The sequence below is a fragment of the Chiroxiphia lanceolata genome, chromosome 2 (assembly GCF_009829145.1).
Source record: "Chiroxiphia lanceolata isolate bChiLan1 chromosome 2, bChiLan1.pri, whole genome shotgun sequence".
Classification (NCBI taxonomy): domain Eukaryota; kingdom Metazoa; phylum Chordata; class Aves; order Passeriformes; family Pipridae; genus Chiroxiphia; species Chiroxiphia lanceolata.
This window is the reverse complement of record NC_045638.1, coordinates 94,611,911-94,635,958: the sequence shown is the minus strand read 5'-3', so window position 1 is coordinate 94,635,958 and position 24,048 is coordinate 94,611,911. Positions and strand designations below refer to the sequence as shown.

The 24,048-nt window shown below is 39.2% G+C and overlaps 1 protein-coding gene across 6 annotated transcripts in view; it reads left to right on the top strand.

The window, feature by feature from the left end:
- SLC22A15 (solute carrier family 22 member 15) overlaps positions 1 to 24,048 on the top strand; it is a 68,355-nt gene that overhangs the window by 15,361 nt on the left and 28,946 nt on the right. For 2 of the 6 annotated variants that reach the window (XM_032679009.1, XM_032679007.1), the window contains exons 3-12: positions 1,003 to 1,135; positions 2,117 to 2,281; positions 3,309 to 3,438; positions 5,113 to 5,328; positions 6,692 to 6,832; positions 7,588 to 7,673; positions 8,832 to 8,952; positions 9,849 to 9,921; positions 13,214 to 13,402; positions 16,471 to 16,553. In XM_032679009.1, coding sequence (XP_032534900.1) covers positions 1,003 to 1,135; positions 2,117 to 2,281; positions 3,309 to 3,438; positions 5,113 to 5,328; positions 6,692 to 6,832; positions 7,588 to 7,673; positions 8,832 to 8,952; positions 9,849 to 9,921; positions 13,214 to 13,402; positions 16,471 to 16,553 — 1,337 coding nt within the window. The other 4 variants (XM_032679012.1, XM_032679010.1, XM_032679008.1 and 1 more) reach the window with 3 other exon arrangements.

Genomic DNA, 24,048 nt, shown 5'->3' with positions numbered 1-24,048 from the left:
TTGTTAACTTCCTAATCTTGGTGAGGTTGAATTGCATGGCTCTGTTCTCATGGTGAGGTAGTTTATAAGTGAGCTTTGAAATAATATAAGCTTTGCTAGAGAGGATATTTAATGGGATTGTAGTAGAGGAAGAGAAGATTATGAGGAGATTAGAGTGTTACTGCAGGGATAATGACATAATCACCAGTTTACCAGCACAGGCAGAAAAGTTGGTTGTCACTAAAAGGAAACATTATCTCAAGGTGCAAGAGAAATAGAAAAGAAGATGTGGAGTGCTTAGAATACAAAAGGAAATAACTTTTAAACAATGACAGCATGGCATATTTTCATTCTGCACTTTTGTGGGGGAAAATTTTCTGTCAGGTTCAACTGGAGACATTGAGTCTATAAGAATCAAACATTTGAAGATTAGGTTTGTATTTGGAATTGAGAAGAATTGGAAATGACAAAGTACTCTGTAAAAAAAATGAATATGTGCAGAAAACTTAACTAACATGTCTAAAGCTACCAGACTATTTCTCAGTGACAAGACAGTTCATAAGGAAAAGCATGTGCAGGATTATCTTCAGACATAAACTACAATTATCTTTTTTAATTGTGTGCCTACACGCTGCAGGACATATATCAGGTAGGTAGAACTGAGTCTATTTAGGTTGATAGATTCATGTGAGAAAAGGCAGAAAAAGGGAGAGTGGGAGAAAGCTGCAAAAATTAGAGTATTCTGAGGGATCTGTTTTTTGTTTCAGAATCAAAGACTGCATGTGATTTGGGGGAACTGTGCAATTGGTTAGTACCCAAGTGAGTCTGGGATACAGCAGTTGTGTTTTGATGACTGTTTGGTGCTCTACTGAATATGATGCTTAGAAGATTTACACAGAGTTTGATCTTCTCTAAAATACGTCATCCCCTCCACCTACTAGCTGCTGGTGATCTGCTGAACTGCTTGGTTTCTGGTTAATTTGCCTTTTTGTTGGTGTTTGGTTTTTTTTCCCCTCCATCCAGTGGTTCTTGATTGGCAATGCATCATACAAAGTCAGTGCTGCCAGTTCTTTCTACTTCAGTGGTGTGTTTGTTGGAGCAATCTCCTTTGGTCAGCTCTCAGATCGCTTCGGGAGGAAGAAAGTCTACCTCACAGGTAACCACTGCCACCTAATGAATGAAGTGGTGTCATGTCTCTGAAGATCAGTGGCAGGAGCCCACTTTCTGCTAGAGCTTGATATGCAGCTGTGACTCACGTGTTGTGATATTGTTTGTTTGTTTTGTCCTTCCAATATACTTCAGGAATATAAGTCATGAAAAGAAATTAATATTTGACTGTTCAATCACCATACGAATATCTACGAGGTATTCTGGATTTGAGAGTCATGCCATAAGGGCTTACATCTATGCATATTGTGGTCATGCAGGTTGCAATTAATACTTCTAATAATTTTTAATAGTGTTCTTACATGTATAACCTGTTAAAAATTTGTTGCACCTTTTATCTTCTCTCTGCATGATTTAATTTTTATGTATTTCTGATCCTCATAGTGTTTTAAAGCTCATAAGCTTTTTTACTATGCTTGGATCACATATTTTAAACTGCATGTTTTGTGTACGTATAAAGTTTTGTGTCAGTGGATGAGCACATAGAATTTAAAAAATGGATTTTTTTTTTTTTAAAGAAGCAACCTCATTCAAAGCAGATAAAGGGGGGGCCTGCTATGCAGTGCAAAGCCACCATGTTTTGTCCTCTTGCAGTGTTTCTGTACTCTAGTTTCTGTACACTGCTTTCTAAGAATGAGTGGAGATATTTGGTCGTGTATTTAATTTGTATTGGGGATAAATGTCAAGCCATGTTAAGTGGAGTCACGCAGTGGTTCTGAGTATATGAAAAGAATTGTCCATCATGAACTGAATTTGAAAATTTAATACTGCAAACTGTATCAAAACCCGCTCCTTTTGTGTCCTCCCTCTATGATATTGACTCCAGGTATTTAAGTTTCTGCCCAAACCTGTGGTGGTATAGTTGACTGATTGCTCAGGACAGATGCCAGTGAACATGAAGTAAAGATACTAGTAAATGCTTTGTTTCTTTAGGTACTCTTCTGAAGTGAAACTTTACTGTATTTTCCAGGTTTTGCTCTTGACATCTTGTTTGCCATCGCAAATGGATTCTCACCCTCCTATGAATTCTTTGCCATCTCTCGATTCTTGGTAGGGATGATGAATGGTGGGATGTCACTGGTAGCCTTTGTTCTGCTGAATGAGTGTGTGGGTACTGCCTACTGGGCATTAGCAGGTAATGTGCCTTTATTGTCAGAATTTATAGATTTCAGCCTCTCACACCACTTGAGACACACCAAAACTAACACCATAGCAGTTGCAAACTTAGCTCTACTTGAGCATTTCTGTGACCAGTCTTTGAACTCTGCTTTGTTTAATATGAGCCTTGGGCAAGCAGAGTAGATTACTTGGGGCCATTCGGGTTTCTACATCACTCAAGTTGACAAAGGTCCAGCTGAAGCATCTCCTGTGAATGTTACCCAGCTAAATACTCATCCAAGGGTTTTCACAGCTGAGCACTACCTATCAGAATTTTGGGCTTGCTAAACAGAGCTTAGTGTTTCTGTACTAACTATCAGTTCTTTCCTTCCTGGCAGTTCTCAAAAAGAAATCAAAAGTGCTTTTTATATTATGGGAAGATGAGACAACTGTTGTTTATATGTTAAAAAACCAAAAGTTGTCCCATGTGGTAATTAACCTTAGAATTTAGAACAAAAGATACAGACACCCTTAGCTGTCTTGGTTGCTGGTGCCGGACCTGTCCTTCAGACATGATGTGTATAACCTGTACTTTTACAGCCAGAGGGCTGGACTTACCCAGTCTGTGCCAAGTGCCAAAGAAGTGCTATGCTGAGACTGTTTTAAAGCAGGGTATCTTACAAATGGTGAAAGCTACAAATAAATACCATATGTTCCTAACATACCTAATTTTCAATGGTTTGTAGTATTTATTTTTACACATAGGAAGCTGAAACATACTTATATTTGGAATTAGAAGACTTAACTCTCTGTGGGGCTTTGGGTGCACAGGATGTAGAAGAGTGCTTTTGGGGCTCTTATTGATCATTCCAATTAGATGTAATTCTTCTGCCCTCCTTGAGTGAAGAACAGAATATTTTTTGGTCAAAGAGGTGTGTGGTTTTGTCTGTATTGCTGAACCAATTTTTGTTAATGAAGAGTTAGTTTTTGTCTGATCCTGTGTGTTGAGATATACTAGTGTTTCTTAAAGGAGTGATAATGTTTTGTTTTTAATTGTATGTTAGGTTCTATTGGTGGCTTGTTCTTTGCTGTGGGAATTGCCCAATATGCTTTATTAGGGTACTTCATTCGTTCCTGGAGGACTCTGGCTGTTGTGGTTAACCTGGAAGGAACAATCGTCTTTATTCTCTCTCTGTAAGTTATTTTTCAAACTGAGTTTCATAAAGAAAGAAATTACAAAATAAACAAACAAAACCAAGTAACAAAACCAAACAACTAAGTCAAGATGCCTTTCTAGGATGGCATGAAATGGTGTAAATAACGTATTTCTCCCAGCTTTTACCATCCCATGTTCTGTGGTTTGTTCAAACAGTAATGCTGTAATGTTTGACAACATTAGTCTACATTGTATGGTATATGCATAATTACTGTAGATGGGAACAGTCTCAGAGTAGTATAGAAGCACATCCTATTCTTTAGCTGGTATATGTGGATGATCTAAACTGTTGTCTGGTATGCTACACATACATGTTTAAGAGATGGAGAAATGGTTTTGTGGTTATGTGATAACACAGTTTCTCTTGTAAGTTTCTCTTATAATTGTGCTTACACAGAAGGAACAGCATCAAAATTGCTTGCACATACAGTCTTAAAGGTGACATGCAAAAGAAATGGGCAGCTTCCTTTTTTTTTTTCAAATGTGATCTTTTTGGAGATAGTAGGGGGTTTGTGTTTGTGGATTTTAGCACTCAAAGCTATGTGATACACTGTGCTTTTCTTTTCTTACCTACTTCCTGTCATCTGAATCTCAGTAACTGAAAGAAGAAAATAACTTTAGGTGCTGTTTAAACTAAAGTGTTTTTTTTTTTCCTTTCCAACATCTTTTTAACTTCAGTAACTTTTTGGATAAAGCCTTTGCTAAAGAATCCACATGCCCTTTCGAAGGAAGCATCAGAACTCAGGAAAAGGTCTCAGAGGCTGTTCATGAGGTGAAAGGGAGAGCTGACACTTCAGATATTTCAAAACTTAGCGGTGCTTGGGGCTTTTGGTGAAAAAATTTTAACTTTCAGATTGCTATGTACAATTTTTTTAAATAAGTTATGCTTGGGACTTCAGAGCTGTGCTCAGAGGCCTATCTTGCTATAAGAAAGGGGATTTTATTCCAAATTTCACACTGCCTTCCTCCCACATGGCTTAAAAATTACTCTGTGCAGAAAATACAATCAGATTTTTATCATGGGGAAGAAAATACATTCTTTTCTAATCTCTTTCCTTTTATAAAAGCACAGAATCACTTTCTTCTAAATTTAGTGGTAAAATGTCATTTCTGGTCAGAGGCAAAAGTCCTAAAAAGCTTCTGGCAAAATACTAAAGTTTAAATTAGTTCTGAAAATCCAAAAGAATAGAAGAAGATTTGTTTTGTAGGCCATGTTGAAGTTATAGACCTGTCGAGTGAACAGTGCACATGAGGAGCATGACTTTCATGCAGCATCTGCCTTCCTGTCTAGAGGAGAGAATTTGGTAAAAAGTTGGAAAATGAGAAGTGGAACTAGTTGATCTTACTAAAACATCCTGTGTTACTTGTAGTAATGTGTGCCTTCTTAATTCTGGATCCTCCAAAGACAGGGTCCTAATCATACTGTAACTTGTGATATTGTCGTTTCTATGTGTGTGTCTATGTATACACTCAGTGTAATTTCTTAGTATCTAAATTACATATATCTTACGTTTCCTTTCACTGTGATTTGTCTCTCTTTCAATTAAGTCAATTTTATACCTGAAGGGCTGTATTTCAGCCTCGTTCCCATAGGCAGGTCAAGCCTAATGGAAAAGAAAAACCCTAAAGGTGTCTGTGTACGTGTGTTTCAGATTCATTCCCGAGTCCCCCCGCTGGCTCTATTCTCAAGGCCGTCTGAATGAGGCAGAAGATGCTCTCTACCTCATTGCCAAGAGGAACCGCAAGCAGAAGTGCACTTTTTCGTTGAAACTCCCAGCAGAGAGGGGCTCCAGAGAGGCTGGCAGCTTTTTGGATCTGTTCCGATACAGGATTCTCTTGGGACGCACCTTGATCATGATGTTTACCTGGTACTTGAAATACTCTGTAGGCCCAGCTTTGCTACTGTGGCCTCTTTAAGTCCTTGAGAGAATATGTTGCTGAAAATTGGCTCATCCTGCAGATTGTACTTAGTCTCAGCCTGTATTGTTAGGGACACTGTACCTAAAAAGGATCCTTTATAGTATTTCAGTATGTATTAACAGTATTTTCTCAGTGCATTTCTAACATGAAGCCATTTTTAACATGAAACAGTCTAGTTCTGAGGTGTTTTATCTTTGCATTTCTGTCTTGCTTTTTGAGTCTCGAAATAGTTGAGAACTACCTGTTCTCTTCTGACCCCTGCTGAGATTAGTCACGCTGTCCTCCTCTTAGGCCCAGTGCTGTCAGTATTTTGTCACATGGGTCATTGTCTTTTTTGTGTGTAAGGAGCCCATGAGCAGGTGGGTGGCCTACCTTGTCGAATGAGCATGTTTATTTTCTTCAGAGGAAGCGCTGCCAGTGCTTGCAGTTGTTGTAGCAAGGAACAGGAGCCCACCACGCTCCCTCTGGTCACTAGCAGAAATTTAACTCCAAAAGTGCCTATTTTGTTTGAGAGAGCTCTGCTAGCTAGCCCTGAGGTCTTTTGCTGCTACTTTGAAATAAACCTTATGTATGGCATACTATGTGAGTCCCCTGGCATTACTGCTCATACAGTTGCTTTTATAATGCATATATTTGGGAGAGATATATTTGATTAAGAATAAAACAAATGATTTTGTCAGCAGACAACACAGAGCTGTTTTCCTGTTGCTTTTCCAAATGCTTACTGCAGAATAAATAATTCATTTTTTTGTTCCATAAATGAGAATTGATGATTTCCTGCGGAATGAGTTAGTAACCAGTTTCTTTACTTTCTGTAAAGATGATGGTCTTTACAGGGATGTACAAAATGACAAAGTTACAAAAGAAAAGTTAAACAGAGATGGAGAATGAATAAACTGGACCTGTAGAATATAAAAGGGGGTCAAAGTGTCGCTTGAACTGCTGGAGATATTTAGTTTACACACAGTTGGAAACGTATAGATGAACGTGAGACCTGATAAAAACAAAAAGGCCAAAGACATTTTTCAAGTCAACTAATATAATCATGATGATATTTAACTTGATTCTGGTTTATGCATGTTCTTTTTAAGAGTAGTCTTAAGTTTAACTCAGTAATAAGAATTGGGTCTGTACAGGGACAGAATGGTTTCTTTGCCTAGAAGGCATCATACACTTGTAGAGAAACATTTTAGACCTATCTTCTGAAATGCTAAATATGATTTATAGTGTATTGTGCCAGACCAGTGCTTTGATTTGGCAGTCAAAGTGTCAGCTCTGATTTTACTTTTCTTTTAATTCTGTCTTTTGCAGGTTTGTATGCAGCTTGGTTTACTATGGTCTTACCCTTAATGTGGGTGACTTAGGTGGAAGTATTTATGCCAATTTAGCCCTTTCAGGCTTGATAGAAATCCCAGCGTACCCAATCTGTATTTACTTGATTAACCAAAAATGGTAAGTATGGAACTTATTAACCCATTCAGGGTTTTTTTATAACTTTTCACAAAGATAACTTTTCCCATATATTGCATCTCCTGTCTTGTGTCTGTTGTGTGGGGCTTCCTGCTTCAATTTGAAGGTGCCATGATATATCTTTATTTCAAATAGCAGTTTAACTTGTTTTCAAGATAATAGTGAACCATCTGGGTTTGGCTCAGATGAGGCTGATCTAGCTCAGCCGAGCCTGGCTGTGCTGACTCCATGCTAACACTAGATAGCGTTCTTCCCACCACTGTGGGATGTGATCCCCATCCTCACTGCAGGGACAAAGCTGTCGAGACTCAGCTGGAGCTGTGTCAGCTGGAGCTGTCGTGTGGTCTCGTGCAGCACTACCTGTGTGTGCTAGTATGTGAGGAGAGCAGGTATTTGTTTAGTCTTTTCCTGAACCACGATACTCTGGACAATGTCACTCACTTTTTGTAGAATTCGCCTCCTGATCTCTTCTCTGTGTGTCCCCCAAGGAGGTTCATAAATGTGCACACACAGAGGGAAGCAAATCAAAATCCTAGAAGTTGTCAGCCAGTGCATAAAGTTGGTGCTCATATTGCAATAGAAGCTAGTTTAAAAACGGTGTGAGAGGAAGTGTTGGGGGAAGATGGCATTCAGAATTCCCAACTGCAATTAAAGAGTCAGTGTGAACTTAGAGGTTGCATTGCTGTGCAAAGGACAGACCTAATGCAGAATAAAGCTTTGTTATCCTTGCGTCTCAGGTTTGGTCGTAAGCGAACACTGAGTGCATTTCTGTTCCTGGGAGGATTGGCTTGTCTTATTGTCATGTTTCTTCCTAAAAAGAAAGGTGAGTATTTCCTTTTGTTTCTGGAGTGTGGGATAAAAATAGGTAAAGGCAGCATCCTACAGCCTAAGAATTTGATGGTTGCTCATAGATCAGGCTCATACCACGTGTGAGTCTTAATTTTTGAAATCAGAGAAGCTAACTCACAAAAAGAATAAACAGCAATCTTCTTGAGACCTTAAGGAAAGCTTGTTAAGAGGGTTTGAATTTGAATTTTTGCCTTTGGATTCTGCCCTTTACTTCTGATCACATCAGTTGCTCCTTTCCAAATTTTCTGATGTAATCCCAAAGAGTGATGTTTCCTGTGGTATCTCCATTAGCCAAATGATATGTCCGTCTAAGTAGTACCCATGCAACTTGTATGTATCTTTCAAAGTGAAAGACCAGTGTCAAAAGATCCGAAGAATTGAGTCTTGGAACAAGTTTCCATCTTTTCCTCATGGCTCTGTAATGTTCAAGACTGGTGTGATTGTGGTATTAGTAGTGTGGCCACATAACTTTCAGTTCAGAGAGCATTCTGATCATCTTTTGAAGCAAGGGGTCTTTAAGAAATGTGAAATTAAATGTCTTTTTTGTTGAGACACACTAGCGTTAATTTTCAGATGTTTATCAAAATGATAGAAACAAAATTACAGAGTAATTTTTCTTTTGAAAACCAGAAGCGTAAACTCACCTCACTTGTAAGATTTGTGGATGTATAACACCTTTGAAGAGTGATTAAAAAAATTAAACATTTAGGATAGATCACATAAGTTGCTCTAGATGGCAATGAATCTAATAGGTGAAGCATTTTTTTAAAGGGGTGCAACTCAAGTTTCCAGAATTACTCCAGATGCTAGAGCCTGGACACTCAGAGATATTCTGGTTCAACTGGTATCAGTCATCAAGTAGTTTTTGCATATCAGTCCAAATAAAACATGTGAAGAGTGGGGATAGAATTGCAAGACTCCAGGAAATCAACTGTGTACTGGACTGCCAAAGTCAGACGGGGCAAAGTGCCTTAGGAAGTGAAATGGCTCACTGGAAAGGAAGGAAGCACCCGTTTCAGCTCTTAGACTCTTCACTAGATTCCTGTTCACTCCATACTTTTGTGTAATTGAAATCATTAGAGATGTATTTGAGTTCTCAAAAGCCTTAAAAGGGTCACATTTTCTCCATCAGATACTGGAGTGTTTGCAGTGGTGAATAGTCACTCTCTATCTTTGCTGGGGAAACTGACAATCAGTGCTGCGTTTAACATTGTCTACATCTACACATCAGAACTTTATCCCACAGTGATCAGGTAACACAAGTTAATTTTTAAGTCTTCATTTCTGTGGTTCTCTTAGCTGACCATCTTCTCTGTTACTTTTTTTCTATTAACTATACCTTTTCATTTGAATTTTTCAGTTACATATAATGGTTATCTGTAGTTTTACATGTTAAATTTCTTCCCTTATCCTCTTTTCACTTTGTCTTCCCTCAAATTTGCAGTGTTCTCTTCAGACTAACCATGTTTCTATGTAATAGTAAAATAGTCCTCTGGCTGCTTGGCGTGCTTACGACTCTCCTTCCACCAATGAGGATAACAATAGTAACTGCTGATATTTCTTTTAATGAGTGGTATCTTACTTTTTCAGTACTTTGTGAAGCACACAACTCTATTATCATACTTGCTTAACCAGGAACATTGAAGATGACTGCTCAATAAGCTTTGTGAAAGTAACTTGATGCTTCATAGGCCCTATATAAGCAACAGTAAGGTTTCACTCACTAGAGGCAGAAATACCCTGTGCTTGGGCTGACAGAGCAGACAAAAGCATCTACCATACGGGTGCCTATGATGATCAGCCACCAGTGAAACTATACAGTGCTGTTTGTCATGGGTGGGCAATTCTGCTGATTAATAGGATTTGGATAAATTAATTCAGCCAGAGTTTCACACAGAGACAAGATGCATGAACTGAAATCACACAAGTTTTGTCTCTCTGCATGTGTCTGTATGTTAGAATTCTGAATGTAAAGGGGACTTTTGCTTCATTTTAATTACAAAAATGTTTCATTCCTGTCTTGGGATGCTTTCAGTTATATTTGACTTTTCTTTGCCAGTTAATGTGCTGAGGGTGATGACTGATGAGGTTTTTTTCTTGCTCAGTAGCACTTTTCAAAAGATTAATTACTTTTGTTTTTTTTTCTTAGGAATGTTGGAATGGGTGCCTGCTCCATGTTTTCTCGTGTTGGTGGAATCATTGCACCTTTTGTCCCTTCCTTGGTTAGTCTGAACTTCTATTATGTATATTTTTGTTTTGTGGCTCTGATGTATCAGAGCCTTACAGAGATGGGAATATTTTTGATGGATTATGTATGTAAACTAAGATACGTAAGTTGCATACCTTAACAGTATCATGGTAGGCCAAAGGCATTGCAGTGTCATCTGTGTGATTAGACAAAACCTCAGCATTATTTAATTTAGAAGGTATTTTATCTCAGTAAAAATTTTGGGATTTAACTAGTGGACCTTAGCAATATAGTAATTTCAAATTACCAAGATGGTGATACCCAGTTTTAAACCCTAAGCAAGCAATAGCAGAAAAGCCATATAGTTAAAGGATCTACTGTAGCAAAATAAAGCATATGGGCTCAATAACTAGTATTTCTGAGAATAAATTAGTTTTACTGCCAGTGCACTTTGTGGTGTGTAAACATCAGCAAATTAGTTTATCTTTCAATGAATGAAAATGATGATGTGGAGATCTGATACACTGGCAAGGCTTTTGAGCACAAAATTCACAGCAATCTGTCAAGGCAAATTAAAATTCTGAAGAACAAAATGTGGGGAAGATATTGTTATTTTCCTCTGCTTATTGTTTTATGTATATGCAGGTGAAAGAGTGTGCCAGTTTTTCACATCAGCTGCTTGCAATTCCTTTAATGTGACAGATTTTATCTGAGGTAACTTTGTGCTCTGCCATTTGCTCTCTTATATGTGAGGCAGAAGGCTCAAAAAAAGGCAGGTGAGCATAGGGAGCTCTTTAATCTGCAGAATGAAATGCTGGGTAGGTGAGAGTGTGAAAAGCCCTGGGCTACAACAGGCAAAGCCAAGACTGGTGCTGGTCTGCCAGGTAGATTTAATAGGCAGCTTTTATGTAGCGGTTTTGTCATCGATTATATTGTGTCTAGCAGAGGTTTTATACTGCATGAGACATAAATCTTGAATCATCATGCTTGAAGGGGTTCCATGAAAATTAAAATAGCTCGGTTTAAGTAACAAATTAACATTGATTTGAGAAAAGAATTAAGTATTTTTGTGGTTTGGAATTTCTTTGATTATTTTAATGTGTTTTCAGTGTCTTTAGTCTGGGGATCTTGTAATAGTAAGAAAAGGAAAAGTTAATTGCTGAGATAAGAGGTGACATGTTGGTCTTCCATTTGATCACAGCCTGTTATTTTCCTCAATTTAGAATTACTCTTTCCTATACAAGATGAAACAAATAGCTAAACTCTTGCCCTTTTCTAAAATGAGCCTGCTTTACTGCTTATCCGAATGTACACGTTATGGAGCTATGTTGTAGATAACTTGAATTTTTTGTATCGACCTTTCCTCTATGTAGTTTGGCTCGTAATAAGCCGTGTGAGAACAGGGACAGGCATCAGAAGAGAACTATAAGCATTGCTTAGGCTGTCACAATTCACAAGTGGTGACAGGAAGACCAAAGCTCAGTTGAAGTAAAACTAGCAAGAAACATAAATAGGGATTCTATCAGCTAAAGGAAATTCAGTGAAAATGTTTAGCCTGCTATGAAATGGGATGGGCATCCTGTGGATGACATGGAATAAGCTGAAATACTTACACTTTAGTCTTGACAGGCAAAGCCTGACCCCATGACAGTCTGCCTATCAGCGCAGTTGAGGAAGTGGAAGACCAGCAAACAGTAGGAGGAGCAGTAGGTTCAAGAACACTTAAAGCTGAAAGCTTTCCATTCCATGGGATAGGATTCCCTAGGAGTTGATGAAAGAGCTGATTGTGATAGTGAGGCAATTGTCCATCATGTGCGATAAGCCATCATCGTAGTGAAGGATCACTGATAGCTGTGGGAGTAAAATGGCCAATGCTGTGTGCATCTTAAATATCAGGAAGTGGAACCAGCGTGTTACAGCCTGAGCAGCTTGAACTCAGTCTCTGGGAAGGTTGAGACATGATCTCTCCGAATCTATTTCTAAGCATTTGAAGGCAAGGAAGGTAATCAGGATCAGTGAACATGGGTTTACTAAGAATAATTCCTTTTCAACCAGTTGGATTTGATAGTCATTTAATCACAGAAGGTAATATGGATGAGGAAAGGGAGGAGAGCAGGGAAGGCTTTTGTAAGGCTTGTGAGTCTATCCTACATTATTAGCATTTGGAAGCTGAGGAAATGTGTCCTGGATGGAAGGACTATTAAATTTGAATGTTGTATGGACCACCAGGGTCAAAGGGATAGTGGTGGGGTCAATATTTGGTGGCTAGTGAAAAGTGAAAGATAAGACTGAATGCATCCTCCTCTGTAGAGAATGCAAAATAAGGAGGAGTAGCAAGAAATGGTAGCTCTTGAGTCCAGTGGGACTTTCTGGGCCAACAGAAATCCCATGAAGGCTAACAAGAAGAATAAAATTCTGTTTGTAGTGCGGTCTTACTGCATGGTCGTTACAGGCTGGGAACCAACTGGCTGAGTAGCAGCCTTGCTGGAAGAGACAGGTTAAGTGGAAGCCAGCCCTCTCGTCACAGACAGATAGACTTCACACCAAGCTACATCAGGCTCATTTCAGTGTGTGGCCCACAGATTAATTACCTTTCTAGTTTGAGAGGGATGTTGAAAAATCTGGGGAGCGTCTAGTGGAGAGTAACCAAAATGGTCAGGAGCCTAGGGCACATGGCTTCAGGTGAACACTGGGTCTTACACCTTGGTTCTTCCCAGCTATGTGGAACAGTTCAGAAGGGGTCAATGGACATGGGTTTTGTGGTTAGATAGGAAGTTTTGGGGGTTAGGTAGGAAATTTGGAAAATAATCTTTTTGAGAGGCTTAAGGCAGCATTGGAACAGTCTCCTTTTTGGGGAATATCTATCCTTGCAGTTTTTTCAATACTTGGTTACACAAAGCTATGATTGACTTGGTCTAGTGGTGGCTGTAGTTGTGCTTGAAGTAGGTGGTTGGCCTAGATGACCAAGAGATCTCCAAGCAGCATGTCTGTGTTTCTGTGATTTCTGTTCCCTACTACAAAAGGATGTTGCATTTGTTAAAAAATACATATGTTATGGGAAAGAATTGAGTTCAAATTCAGCAGGCGTTTCTTTTAAAGTTCATCCCAAAATCTGTGTGGATCTAATAGTATTAATATGATACAACTGACAATATTGGTTAAAGAACAAACAAGCAAATAAAAAACAACAGAAGGATCGGTAACTTTGTACTAAATAGGAACACAAACACATGGCTTGGGGATTGGTTGTAAAGGCTAAGTGCTTTAATAGGCAGTATGAACTACAGGGAACCAATCTCAGCGTAACTCTCTGTTATTTTTTCCAGAAATCTGTACAGTGGTCTCTACCTTACATTGTGTTTGGAGCGACTGGTCTGTTGTCTGGGCTCTTAAGCTTATTGTTGCCAGAGACTTTAAACAGCCCTTTGCTAGAAACTATTTCAGACCTGCAGGTATGCTCGTACTGGAGGCTGGGAGATGAAGCCATGACATTGCAAGCCCTAGATGGCTCCCAGGTATATAAATTTTTTTCCTAGTACTTTTTCTGCTGTGTTTATTTCAGCTGTCAGCTTGAATATGCCACTCTAAATAAATTAGGATAGTGATTCGTGGCCTGTGGAGGATAGGCCCCAAGGAGATAGAGAAGAGAGTTTAGTAACCCTACCATCACGTCTGGAAATGCAGGCTGAAACATAGCTGGGTTAATTCATCCCTTCAAGGCCAGAAGCTTACAGTATTTTCCTTTGGGATAAAGTGATGTTTGTGCCTCTCTAATCTCTGAGAAGGATTGCTGCAGCATGCTTCATCCAAAGCTGGCCACTGAAGCCTGAGAAGCCTTAGATGTTAACAAAAACAAAAGCCTGTTTTGGAAGAGCTGTTCTCAAAGGCAGGACCGTGTACTCCTGATCTACCTGGACTGTTCTGCAGTGCCTGTTGTTAGGTCTGTCCCAGAGAGGCTTTAAATGGGTTAAAGCTAGACTAAGAGGCTTTAAGTGGGTTAAAGCTAGACTAACCTCCAATATGTGTCCCACGGTTGACTCTGGGAATGAGATTTGTTGAAAACATTGGAACTACAAAACTCTCAGGCATAAGCATAAATAAATGTGGCAGCAGCATGTTTTGCAGTCGGGTTTCCTTGAATGTTGTTTTTCATATCACTTTATACTTCATTTTTTTAAACTCCTTGGCATCTGCATCCTCCAGTCATGCGGAGATTTTTTTAACATGGCTGCTCCTCTGTGACTGAAATGGGATTAGAAAGAAGTAACTGGAGAAGCTGGAAGTGGGTGTTCGAACTTGGGTAAAGTTTTAATGGTCTCAGAATTTTAAGTATCGATGGACTAGTGGTTCATGGACGATAGATTAAGTGATCAGAAGACTCGAAGGGAAACTCGTGACAAAAAATGTTAGTTACTCCATTAGGCTGAGATGAGGTGGGATTCTTTAGCACCTTTTACTTTCATTTGCTTAGTTTTGGGTCAAGCACTCTGAGATTCACAGGTAGTCATACTTATTTTCACAGAAATCAGGAAGCTGAGTAGCATGTGTGTCTAGAATGAGAAGAGTTGCTTCCTATCAGAGACTTCAACCTATTGCCTTGTTTACCAATTTTAGCTGTAATAGTTCTTGACAGGACAGCACAGTTTTAGTGACAAAAGCACCCTTCAAGAAAGCTTGAAAGAGACAGTCCTCTAACAATTAATTTTATGCCTTAGCTACTTCACCTGCGTATTTTATAAACATTTTCGGTCATACTGGATAACGTGTTACGGCACCACGTTCTTGCTGACTACACAAATCCATCATATATGTTTACATCAACTGTTATTTTGGTAATTACATCATTATTACATCTTACTGTGCAGGTGGTTTACCAATGAAAGCAAATCTAACAAGCAGTGCAGGTGTTATAACTTAGGGGGAGGGAAGTCATATTTTTATTTCCTTTTTTAACCAACCAGGGTCAGTATTGCCCTTTGAGGTGCCAAGTTTTGTCTATCAGGATTCTCACAATTTTGTTCACTTATGTCAATCAGTTTTCTCAGGTTTAACTTTTCCTTGCTTGTTCTTCTGTATGCTTCTTTAAAATCCCACCCTGAACAGGACCCACAGAAGGAAAAAGAGTAAAATTGAGAACATTCTTCGGGAACTCTTTGGCCAGATGGATAAAAATTACTGAATCCAAATGGAAAAGTCCTTGGTTCAGGCCTGAACTAGTCCTGTAACTTCAGTGAAGTTATATCTGGAATGTCTATGAAACATTAGGGATTTATTGTAAAACTCACAAAGAAAGTGCTGATAAAATGGAAAGCGGTTAAACATTAACCCTATTTGATAAGGCCATAGAGAGGTCTTATGAAACTGCTGTGAGAAAGATTTAGAATTTATTTGGCATACCCTGAATTCCCCCTGTGGAATCCATTGTCCTTTTGTACCACTTTCAAGTTAACATGTGTTGTGATTGCCCAGAATGGAGGTTTTGTCCCTGTTAACATACATGAATGTGATATTCAAGTTGGAGAGCATCCAGTGATAGCCTGACTTTCCTCAAATAATTTTAGAAATCTAGAAAAAAGCATAACATGATTCCCTTTATATCTTCTGACAGGTCTTAGTGCTCAAACTATCTGAAATTCCTTTGCAGTCAACTCACAGTGCTGTAGCAAAACTCCTCTGAAGACAGATCTAAAGCTACAGATTTTGCTTGCATGGCACTGTCAGTCAGGAACATGATTTCCATTTCTCTATTTTTCACCCTCTCTCTCACCCTTCTTAGCATATGACTAGGCAGGCAGAAGTCTTAGGATGGATGCAAGCATACTGGGGGAAAAATCCTAAATAACCAAACTAGATAAAGTTTATATTATCAGGAGAATCTTTTTAACTGGAATAATTTGCGTCAGTTCCATGCAAAAATGCAATACTGACCAAATAAAAATCTACCAGTTGTAACAGCTGACTTTAGTTTGGGTATGTGATATAAATTATGCTGTCAAAAGGACTCTGGCTGAAGTAAGTATGCATGTAACAGGAACTTCACCTTCTGAACATATGGTTTTTCCCTTTTCCGTAACACTTTTAGTTAGTATTGCAGAGGATCTTTTTAACTAAACTTGCATAGTAAAATGTCTGTTCTACACATGGAGAAGTAGTAATTCTGGATGGAGAAGCTTTTACCTGATCGAGTCATTTGTGTTTCTGAGCTGTGGTGAGCTACTGTGTATCTAGTAGCTCTCCACAGAGTAGGAACCTTTGAGTTAAATTAAGAAAGTAGAGTACATTATCACTTCAGAACCATTCTAGCCAGTCTAGTTCCTGCATGTGTTCTCCAGTGTACTAGTGAAGCAGAGAAAGTCCATCCACTAAACCCTATCTCTTTTAAAGATTTTTTTAAGAACCAAGGATGTAAAGAAATCTTAATTCACGTTATGTCTTTGACAAAGTTTTAATATAGTGATTTGACCTGTCTTTTCTTGCTTTTTCTCTAGCAGCATTCCATAGAGGTGTAATGGTTCATGCTTATGTATTTTGAGATTGATTTAGTGACTTCTGTGCTAACTGATGACTTAATTTTTGTTTCTAGTCTGGAGACAAAGACAGTTCTACAGAGAGTGGAAGCGAAGATCAGGAGTTTTATGATGCTGATGAAGAGACTCACATGATCAAGTAATGAAAAGAAGAAACACTGGCCCATTTTATGCCTTTTCGTACTTGTGCAGTCAGTCCAGCTGGATGACAAGTACTGGGGACCTCACTTGTCAGGGAATGTAATTGGGCAAGTGCCTGTGTTATTCCTGACTAGGAGAGGGAGTTGAGTCCTGTTCAGACTAATTACACCACTGATGCTCTTATGGGACAGCCATTCAAAGTCTTGTGGTTCAGGGTGACAGTGCATGGACTGCATTTGAAGCCAGGTGAGACAGCAAGGCTGGGATAGTGTATTTCTGAAGCCTAGGAAATTATCTAGGTTCAAATGGATTTGGACAGATCATCAATGCACATGTTGGCATTTTATTTTCAAGGTGGTGGATTTTGATTCAGTATAAACTGATAAACTTGAAAACAACCACTGTTTTATTCCATGGGGTGGAATTAGTCACAGAATGTTCTGTATGCTACTTCAGTGGGAACAAATTCCTGAAATTGTGTGTTGAAATGGCCTCTGCATATTCAGTACAGGAGAGGCAACTGTGAACAGTAAGGTTTCTCTCTCTGCACACCTGTGTAGAGTTACTGGGTGCAGCTGGTTAATCGTGTGCTGGGCATTTACTTAGTGATAATGGAACGCTGGGAGGAAGGACCACACAAAAGAGGCTGCAGACATAAGGGACATTCCTGACTGGTTTTTTCCTTCTTTTCATACGCCAAGGTTTTTCTTGGGCTGACTTACACGTATTTTTGCCGTGTTTTCCCCACATCTCAGCACTGCTGTATAGACTTGCCTACTTCTACCTTGTCCTCACTTTGCCATAAATATTGAAGCTAAGCAACTTCTCTGTGGAGTGAAATAATTCTGTGACGGATATGATTTCATGGGTGTGACATAGGTAAGGTACTTATCACATACTCTCCGTGCGAGGTGTGTTAGAATATATAGCTCATTTTTGCAGACATATCTGTGTCTTTATTTCTGGAAGAGACTTAACTTTTTGAAGTGGTAATAGGAGCTATGAGTTGCTCTTACATTTTGAGCTTCATTGCCAGGAAGCTGCTAGTGTTTATTTTAAAGTCTTGTGTATAGATAGCATTCTCACTTAAAAACCAGGCAAACCTCTTCGAGGCAGCATTTGGTTGCTTGATGTTGTTTCTTAAGCAGGTGCTTGCTCAAGCACTTCGTTACTTGACCTTGTTGAGCATGATAACTTCATTCTCCTGTTTAGACTGAACTTTTGGTAGATGCTTCATTAGCGGGATGTGGAGTCCTGTAATATGAAACATGAACATATGAAAAGTTCCAACTACAAAAATGAGGCCTTACAGAGATTCAGTTTTCTTGATTACATTGTCATCTTTATGCTCTAACCTGTGGCTTTCTCTTTGTTAAGATGGGTTTCCATAAAATGTTTCTTAGTCTTCCTACTTCGAGTTCCTAGCAAAGTGCCATACAATGGCAGAAGGTATATTTTCAGGCTCATGAGCCATTTTTGTAGATCTTAGGCTTGAAAAAGCTGGGTTTAAAAATATCAAACAGCTGACTGCTGAATATTTCCTGGTTAAACTGGGAGTTCTTTACTCTTCCAGGAAGTGAAAGTAAACAGAATCTGAAGCTTGCAGCGAGGTGTTTGAACTTTGTTCACTGGGAACTGTAGCACTGAGCAAAGAGCAACTCCCCTGGTTGGTGCAGAGGGCAGCCCAGGGACTGCAGTTTCACACATGCAGCATTCCCACTTGGACTGAACATGATCCAGGCATTGACTGTGAGCAAAGTTAGAAAGTTCAGTCCGTATGGACAGAGTATCAGTATGGTTGTGGGGTTTGTTTTCCACAGATATTGCTGCTCTTCTTTTAACCCTAAATCTGTCCCGTGTTTGCACCTTTCGAATTTTAAAGGGACTTTTTTAGAAGGAATTTTAAATCTTCTTTCTGTCAACCATAGGAACTCAGTGTTGTTACTGTCCCTGGTGAGTTATATCAGAAGGTTTATAAGAGAAAATCCCTGCAGGAGAAGCTCAGCAATGTAGCATCAGGCTTTGCTCTCCCCCTTTGTGTTCTGAAGTTCAAATCCATTGGGTGTTTTTGAAGTTGTGTAAGAAGTCTGAGTAGGCCCAATCAATGAAGCTCAGTGTCTGAGCAGTAAGTTTGCCCTGAGAAGCTACTGGAAAGCAGAGGTCGATACAGCACTAGATACATCAGTTTATTATGTATTGTAATGCTAGGAGTCTGAGAGCTGACATCCTTGTTACAGTTGAGTGAAGTATCCTATGTGTTTTGCTAACATAGCTTTGTATACTAAGCAGCTGGCACTGTTAACTTTTTTTTGTGTTGTGTACACATTAAGATACCTATCCCCAATAAGGAATTTCTTCCCTCAATTCCTCTGGCTGTCAGTTCTGGGTTTTTTTGTCCAGCTCACTTAATGGGATTATGCTAGAGAGCAGAGAGGCTTTCCCATGGTGTTGATTAGTCAGATCTTATTAATACTGTTCTCGGATGAGGTATGTTTGGGATTCTCCTATCTCAGGATCTCACAAGTGATATGTGAATACAGCTTGGAATGAAGGAGAATGACAGGTCATGACAGCACAGCGGAGAATTAGCTGGTAGGAGTAAAAAAAAAAAGAAGAGGATTCAACTGAAATACTTCAGGGCAAGGGTAAGTGAAAACATAAGATAGCAGCTATTGGGTAGAAATACCCTTCTTGCTCCTTGTCTCAACTTGAAGGTTCTGCTTACAGAGCTACCATTGGTTCCGGGATGTCCTATTGGGGATATCAGTTTCATCATTTCCTTTTTAATGTCAGCTTTGTTCAGCACTGCTGCTTTTGTGATGAAACATTTCTTTGAATCAATACAAAATGTGGCCTGCCTCAGTTTTAATTCGGATTTGGCTTTTCTATGAAATCCATGGCACCAAAATAATTAAAATTTAGACTGCCTTCTTTTGGTGAATGCTTTATAACTGGTCATTGCTTAATTTGCCAGCTTCCCTTTAGAAAGATAGGAATATTAGAATTATTTGACGAGTTTCTGTCACACAACTAGTGAAGTGATACTTCAGCCTTCTAAAGAGGTTTTAGTACCTGGCTGCTTTTGATAGGCTGGAGAGAATAAAATCCAGAAGTGAGAAGTTTATTTTTTTTAAACTTCCCCGAAAACAAAGCTAGTGCTCTCTATTTAGGGATTGGGAAAGTGCTGTTCAGAGACTCCCTGACACACCAGAAACTTAGAAGCTCTGTGTTAAAGGAGGGCCACAGGTGACTCTATGTTCAGATCAGGATGCTGAGTGAAGAACATGCCCACACCTCTCCAGAGATACACATAGAGCATGTTGTAGCTTGTTTCCACCTTTGTTACAGTCAAGCTTTTAAGGATTGCAGCCACATGCTCATCTGCTCACAGTGTACAATCCATGCCAGTCTCCAGACTGTGGATGGATGTACTGAGGTTAGTATAATATCATTTACAGAACCATGGGAAATGCAGTTGGGCTATACATTTTCCAGCCTATTTCACCTAAGCATGTAAAAGCAGTTTGCAAGAGTGTTTTTGTTGTACTGAGGAAAAGGGGAAAGTGAGGAACAAACGTACTTTTCCTGGATTGTGTTAATGGAAACATCTGGGCTAAAACCCTTGTTCCTGAGTCTTCTGCCTAATCACCACATGCAGATTTGGTTAGTGTTATTTTGTTTTAGCTGAAGGCTGGTGCCCTGTGTATCCCTTTCCCCACCCTGTTAGCGCTTCTTTGCTCGTGCTCTTTGACACAGCTGAATCTGTGCATGCAAACTGTGAGCCTTGCAGTAAATATGTCAGAAAAGCCCAAGAGCAATGCTGTCATTTGATGGTGGAAGTTAGTCTGGCCTGACACAATGTCTGTGTCAGAAATGTCTATATTCAGCTGTTTACCAAACAGGAGACTTAGGGTATAGCTGTATTTTGAGTCTCATTGAGTGTATCTTTCTGCAAGATGTGTTATGTGAAGGAAAGGCACCTATATAAGAAAACCTCTGTGGCAGATCTCAATGTACAATTGGAGGGTGAGCAAATTTATACATAATTTTTCCATGCTATGTATTTTTAATGCCTTGTCCAGTCTGTTGTAGCCTTCAGATTTTCCAGGTGCTACTGTTATTAAATCTAATAGAGCTGGGTAAAACTTTTACCCCAATAGTCTGATTTTACTGAACTTTCTCATCTGAATTTTGGTACTACTTGCTGTTCCTGTCATTCTGAAAAAAGCTCCTGCATTGCTTAATGGGGAACAGATTATTTTTTGTTCTAATTTGAAGTGCCTGTTTTATAGAAGTCATCTTTAATTTCCTCAGTCAACTTTATATGGGACTATGTGTAAAGTAGCATCATAGAATTGGATTATATAAGTGCCAAAGACAGTTTTTGCTGGAAAGCAATAGTCCAAAACTAGTTCTAGCTGCCTTCATTTAGAATTCTTCCATGCAGCCTGCCAAAACTGGTATTTACAAGCATCTCTGAAACTATGGTGGACAGAGAGTTACCTTTGTTTGCTTGTCTTTCATTGCTCAGTTCACTTAAGTAGCTTTTGCTTCTGAGAAACCAAAGAAATTGAATGAAGGATTAAAGTGTAGGCTTTGTAGAACGTGCAGAATTTATACCATGTAGCCATTACAGAGGAATCTGCAGAGCCTGTTTCCTTCTGAGTTGCAAATGTCAAAGTTTACTCTAAAACTGATTGGAATTTGTTAGTTCATTCATCAACCTTACAAATTAGCTTTGTTAATAACAGCTTTCTTGGAGCTTCACGGGATCTATAAGATTTTTATAAAATGCCTGGTCTGTTAGAGGCATTGCTAAGTAATAATGTCTAGAGTTTAAATCCCTATTACAGCTAATGTTCACTGCAAGTCAGCCCTAACATGGCTGTGTGTTTGTCAGTAAAAAGGCAGATGGATAAAGCTTGAGCTGACTACCCCCAGAAGAAAGATTATTTCTTTTAAATCATTCTCCACTGTTTATGGAGAAGGAAGTAGGACCATGGGGTTTCAGGGTCTTGTCATATACAGCAAGACTGTAGAATGGAGTGTGTTTAAATACTTGCCCACCCTCATTTACTAAAGGTTTGTAGGGGAAATTGGTCTTTAGCGTGCATGTTACTGCTTCTCACCAGCACATCTGAGTTGCTTATCTCATAATTTTATGGCAAAAAACATGGCAGTAAGAAAACTTTGCCAATATTGAAGGCTATATTTAATTTAAAATCTCCCATGAGAGGTATCTGGCACATCTGTTTTCAAACAAATGTTTTTAAATTATGGAAACATTACTGGGAGACAGGCATTTCTAATGCTAGTTTATAGAAAAAAATCAGTGTTGCGGGCACTGATAAAAATTGTTATGGAGCAAACAACTGCAGGTGATTTGTGATGAAAGAGTTGTGGATGCTGTGATTTCAAGTATACCTCTAAAGGACTGGTTTCTACTATTTGATCCTTTTCACTCTTCAAAATCAGAACCAAATTTTATTTTGTTCCTGTTAAAATCTGAGTAAGTAATGTAGAAATAGGAAGTAGATTTTTTGTATATATAGTTTTATTGCACTACCTTTGCCTCCTGAATCTAATGATACCTTGATTTTTTTAAAGCTACCTCTTTATGTTGACCTTGTTTGTCACTTTATTTAATTGATTTTTAGGAAACTACAAAGTCTTTCCTTTTTTATTTATGTGGGAATCCATTACTTAAAGTCATCCTTATCTTTAAAGTTTTTCTTAAAGGCCTTTTAAATTTAGTTAAAAGGCTTAAGACTTTGAAGGAGCAGAATTACATGGTTAGAACATGGCTTTTCCTGTGTATACTGTTTGCTTTTAGAAGGGCCAGAAAGTTCTTTATTTTATATTAGTATCAGTTGAGGACAGTTTTGGGGGGCAATAAGTTTTGAGTTGAGTTTTAATCAAATCAATTTATTGCCAATTGAGATTTTAGTTACTGCTTTGGTATCGAAAGAAAAAATAAATAAAACACTTAGAGAAAACACTGCTGCTTTTTTCCAGACACTGCTCTTCCTTCTCTCTCCCCTACCCCACTGTGGTTTCCAGTTCCATGACTGCATGTCATGCTCAGTCCCTTCAGCAAGGCAACAGGCAGTACAGGAGACTGGGATCAATCTGTTGTGCTTGGTTTTTCTCACTGCTCTTTGTTTGTTATTCAACTGCTCTTGTGTGGGTTTCATCACCAGACACAGTCCCTTTAGAGTTGTAGCTCCTTTTGAGTCTACTCTCAGCCTCTCCTCAGGCTGTGATTTTTCTTTTGGCTTTTCTCCTGCTCAGCTGTCTCTCCTTTCAGCTCCTCTTGTGCTGACATGGACTTACCCTTTTTTCCTCCTACTGCTGTAGCACTGTAATCTCTTTCTTGCCATTTGCTGCCCTTCTTAAACATGGTTTTGTGGAAGTGCCAGCAACTCCTCTGACAGTGCTGGATTGCAGTGGATCAGTGCTCACTGTGCCCGAGAGGCAGTGGACACTATCTGAAACACAGGAGGATCCATGTGATCATAGGGAAGCACTTTTTTACTGTGAGGGAGATCGAGCACTGGCACAGGTTGCCCGGAGAGGCTGTGGAGTCTCCACGTGTGCAGATATTCAGAATTCATCTGGACATGGTCCAAGGCAGCCTGCTTTACTAGGTGGCTGTGCTTAAGCAGGGAGGTTGGACCAGATGACCTCCAGAGGTCCCTTCTAACCTCAGCCATTCTGTGATTTCCGTGCTGCCTGTTGCTGAACTGGCTGGGACCTGCACGGGGCAGTGCCTGGCCTCTTCCCTCACAAGGCACCCTGCAGCCCCCTCACTGCTGCAACCCTCACAGTTATGCTCAGTACATGACTTTACAGGGTTCGGGGTTTTTTGTAAATCAAGTCCTTAGTTTGGGCTGACAGTTTGTGAGTGGTAGTTGGTACTGTATTCCCTTTCTGTGTTGCTGTTGTCTTAGGTCAAGTAAGTGAAACTCCTAAGGATATAATCAGGCATTTATAGCCAAGCTCTGTGTCTGTTTGCATTTACATCCTTGCTGATTTCAGAAGACAGGACTTAGACCTCCACTTGACCAGAGGAGCAGCCAGAGGGGTAAACTACTTTGTTGCTGCTCCACCTTTCATCATCACAAAACCAAATCTTCGTGTAGTCTCTTTATCCTGTAGACTTTGCATTGTTTCCATAAATTTGAACTATCAATTGAAAGTCCTTGCCAGTTGGGAACTGAATAACAGGAAATTGGAAATGGGGAGAATAGATTCAGTAAAAAATGAAGTTGTATATAGTTGGTGTGTGTATTGTTAAATATTTAATTTGGATTACTTGAATACTGAGTGTTACGAGCCTTCCCATGTTAAAATCAGGACTGATATATTTTAGAAGTACTTTCTCTTCTTTAACTGTTATTAGTGTGCTGTTGTTAACTCAGAGTTGTACTGCTGAAAAGTCTGTTTGTAGAATACTTCATCTGAGAAGTCACAACTGAAGACAGCATAAGCTT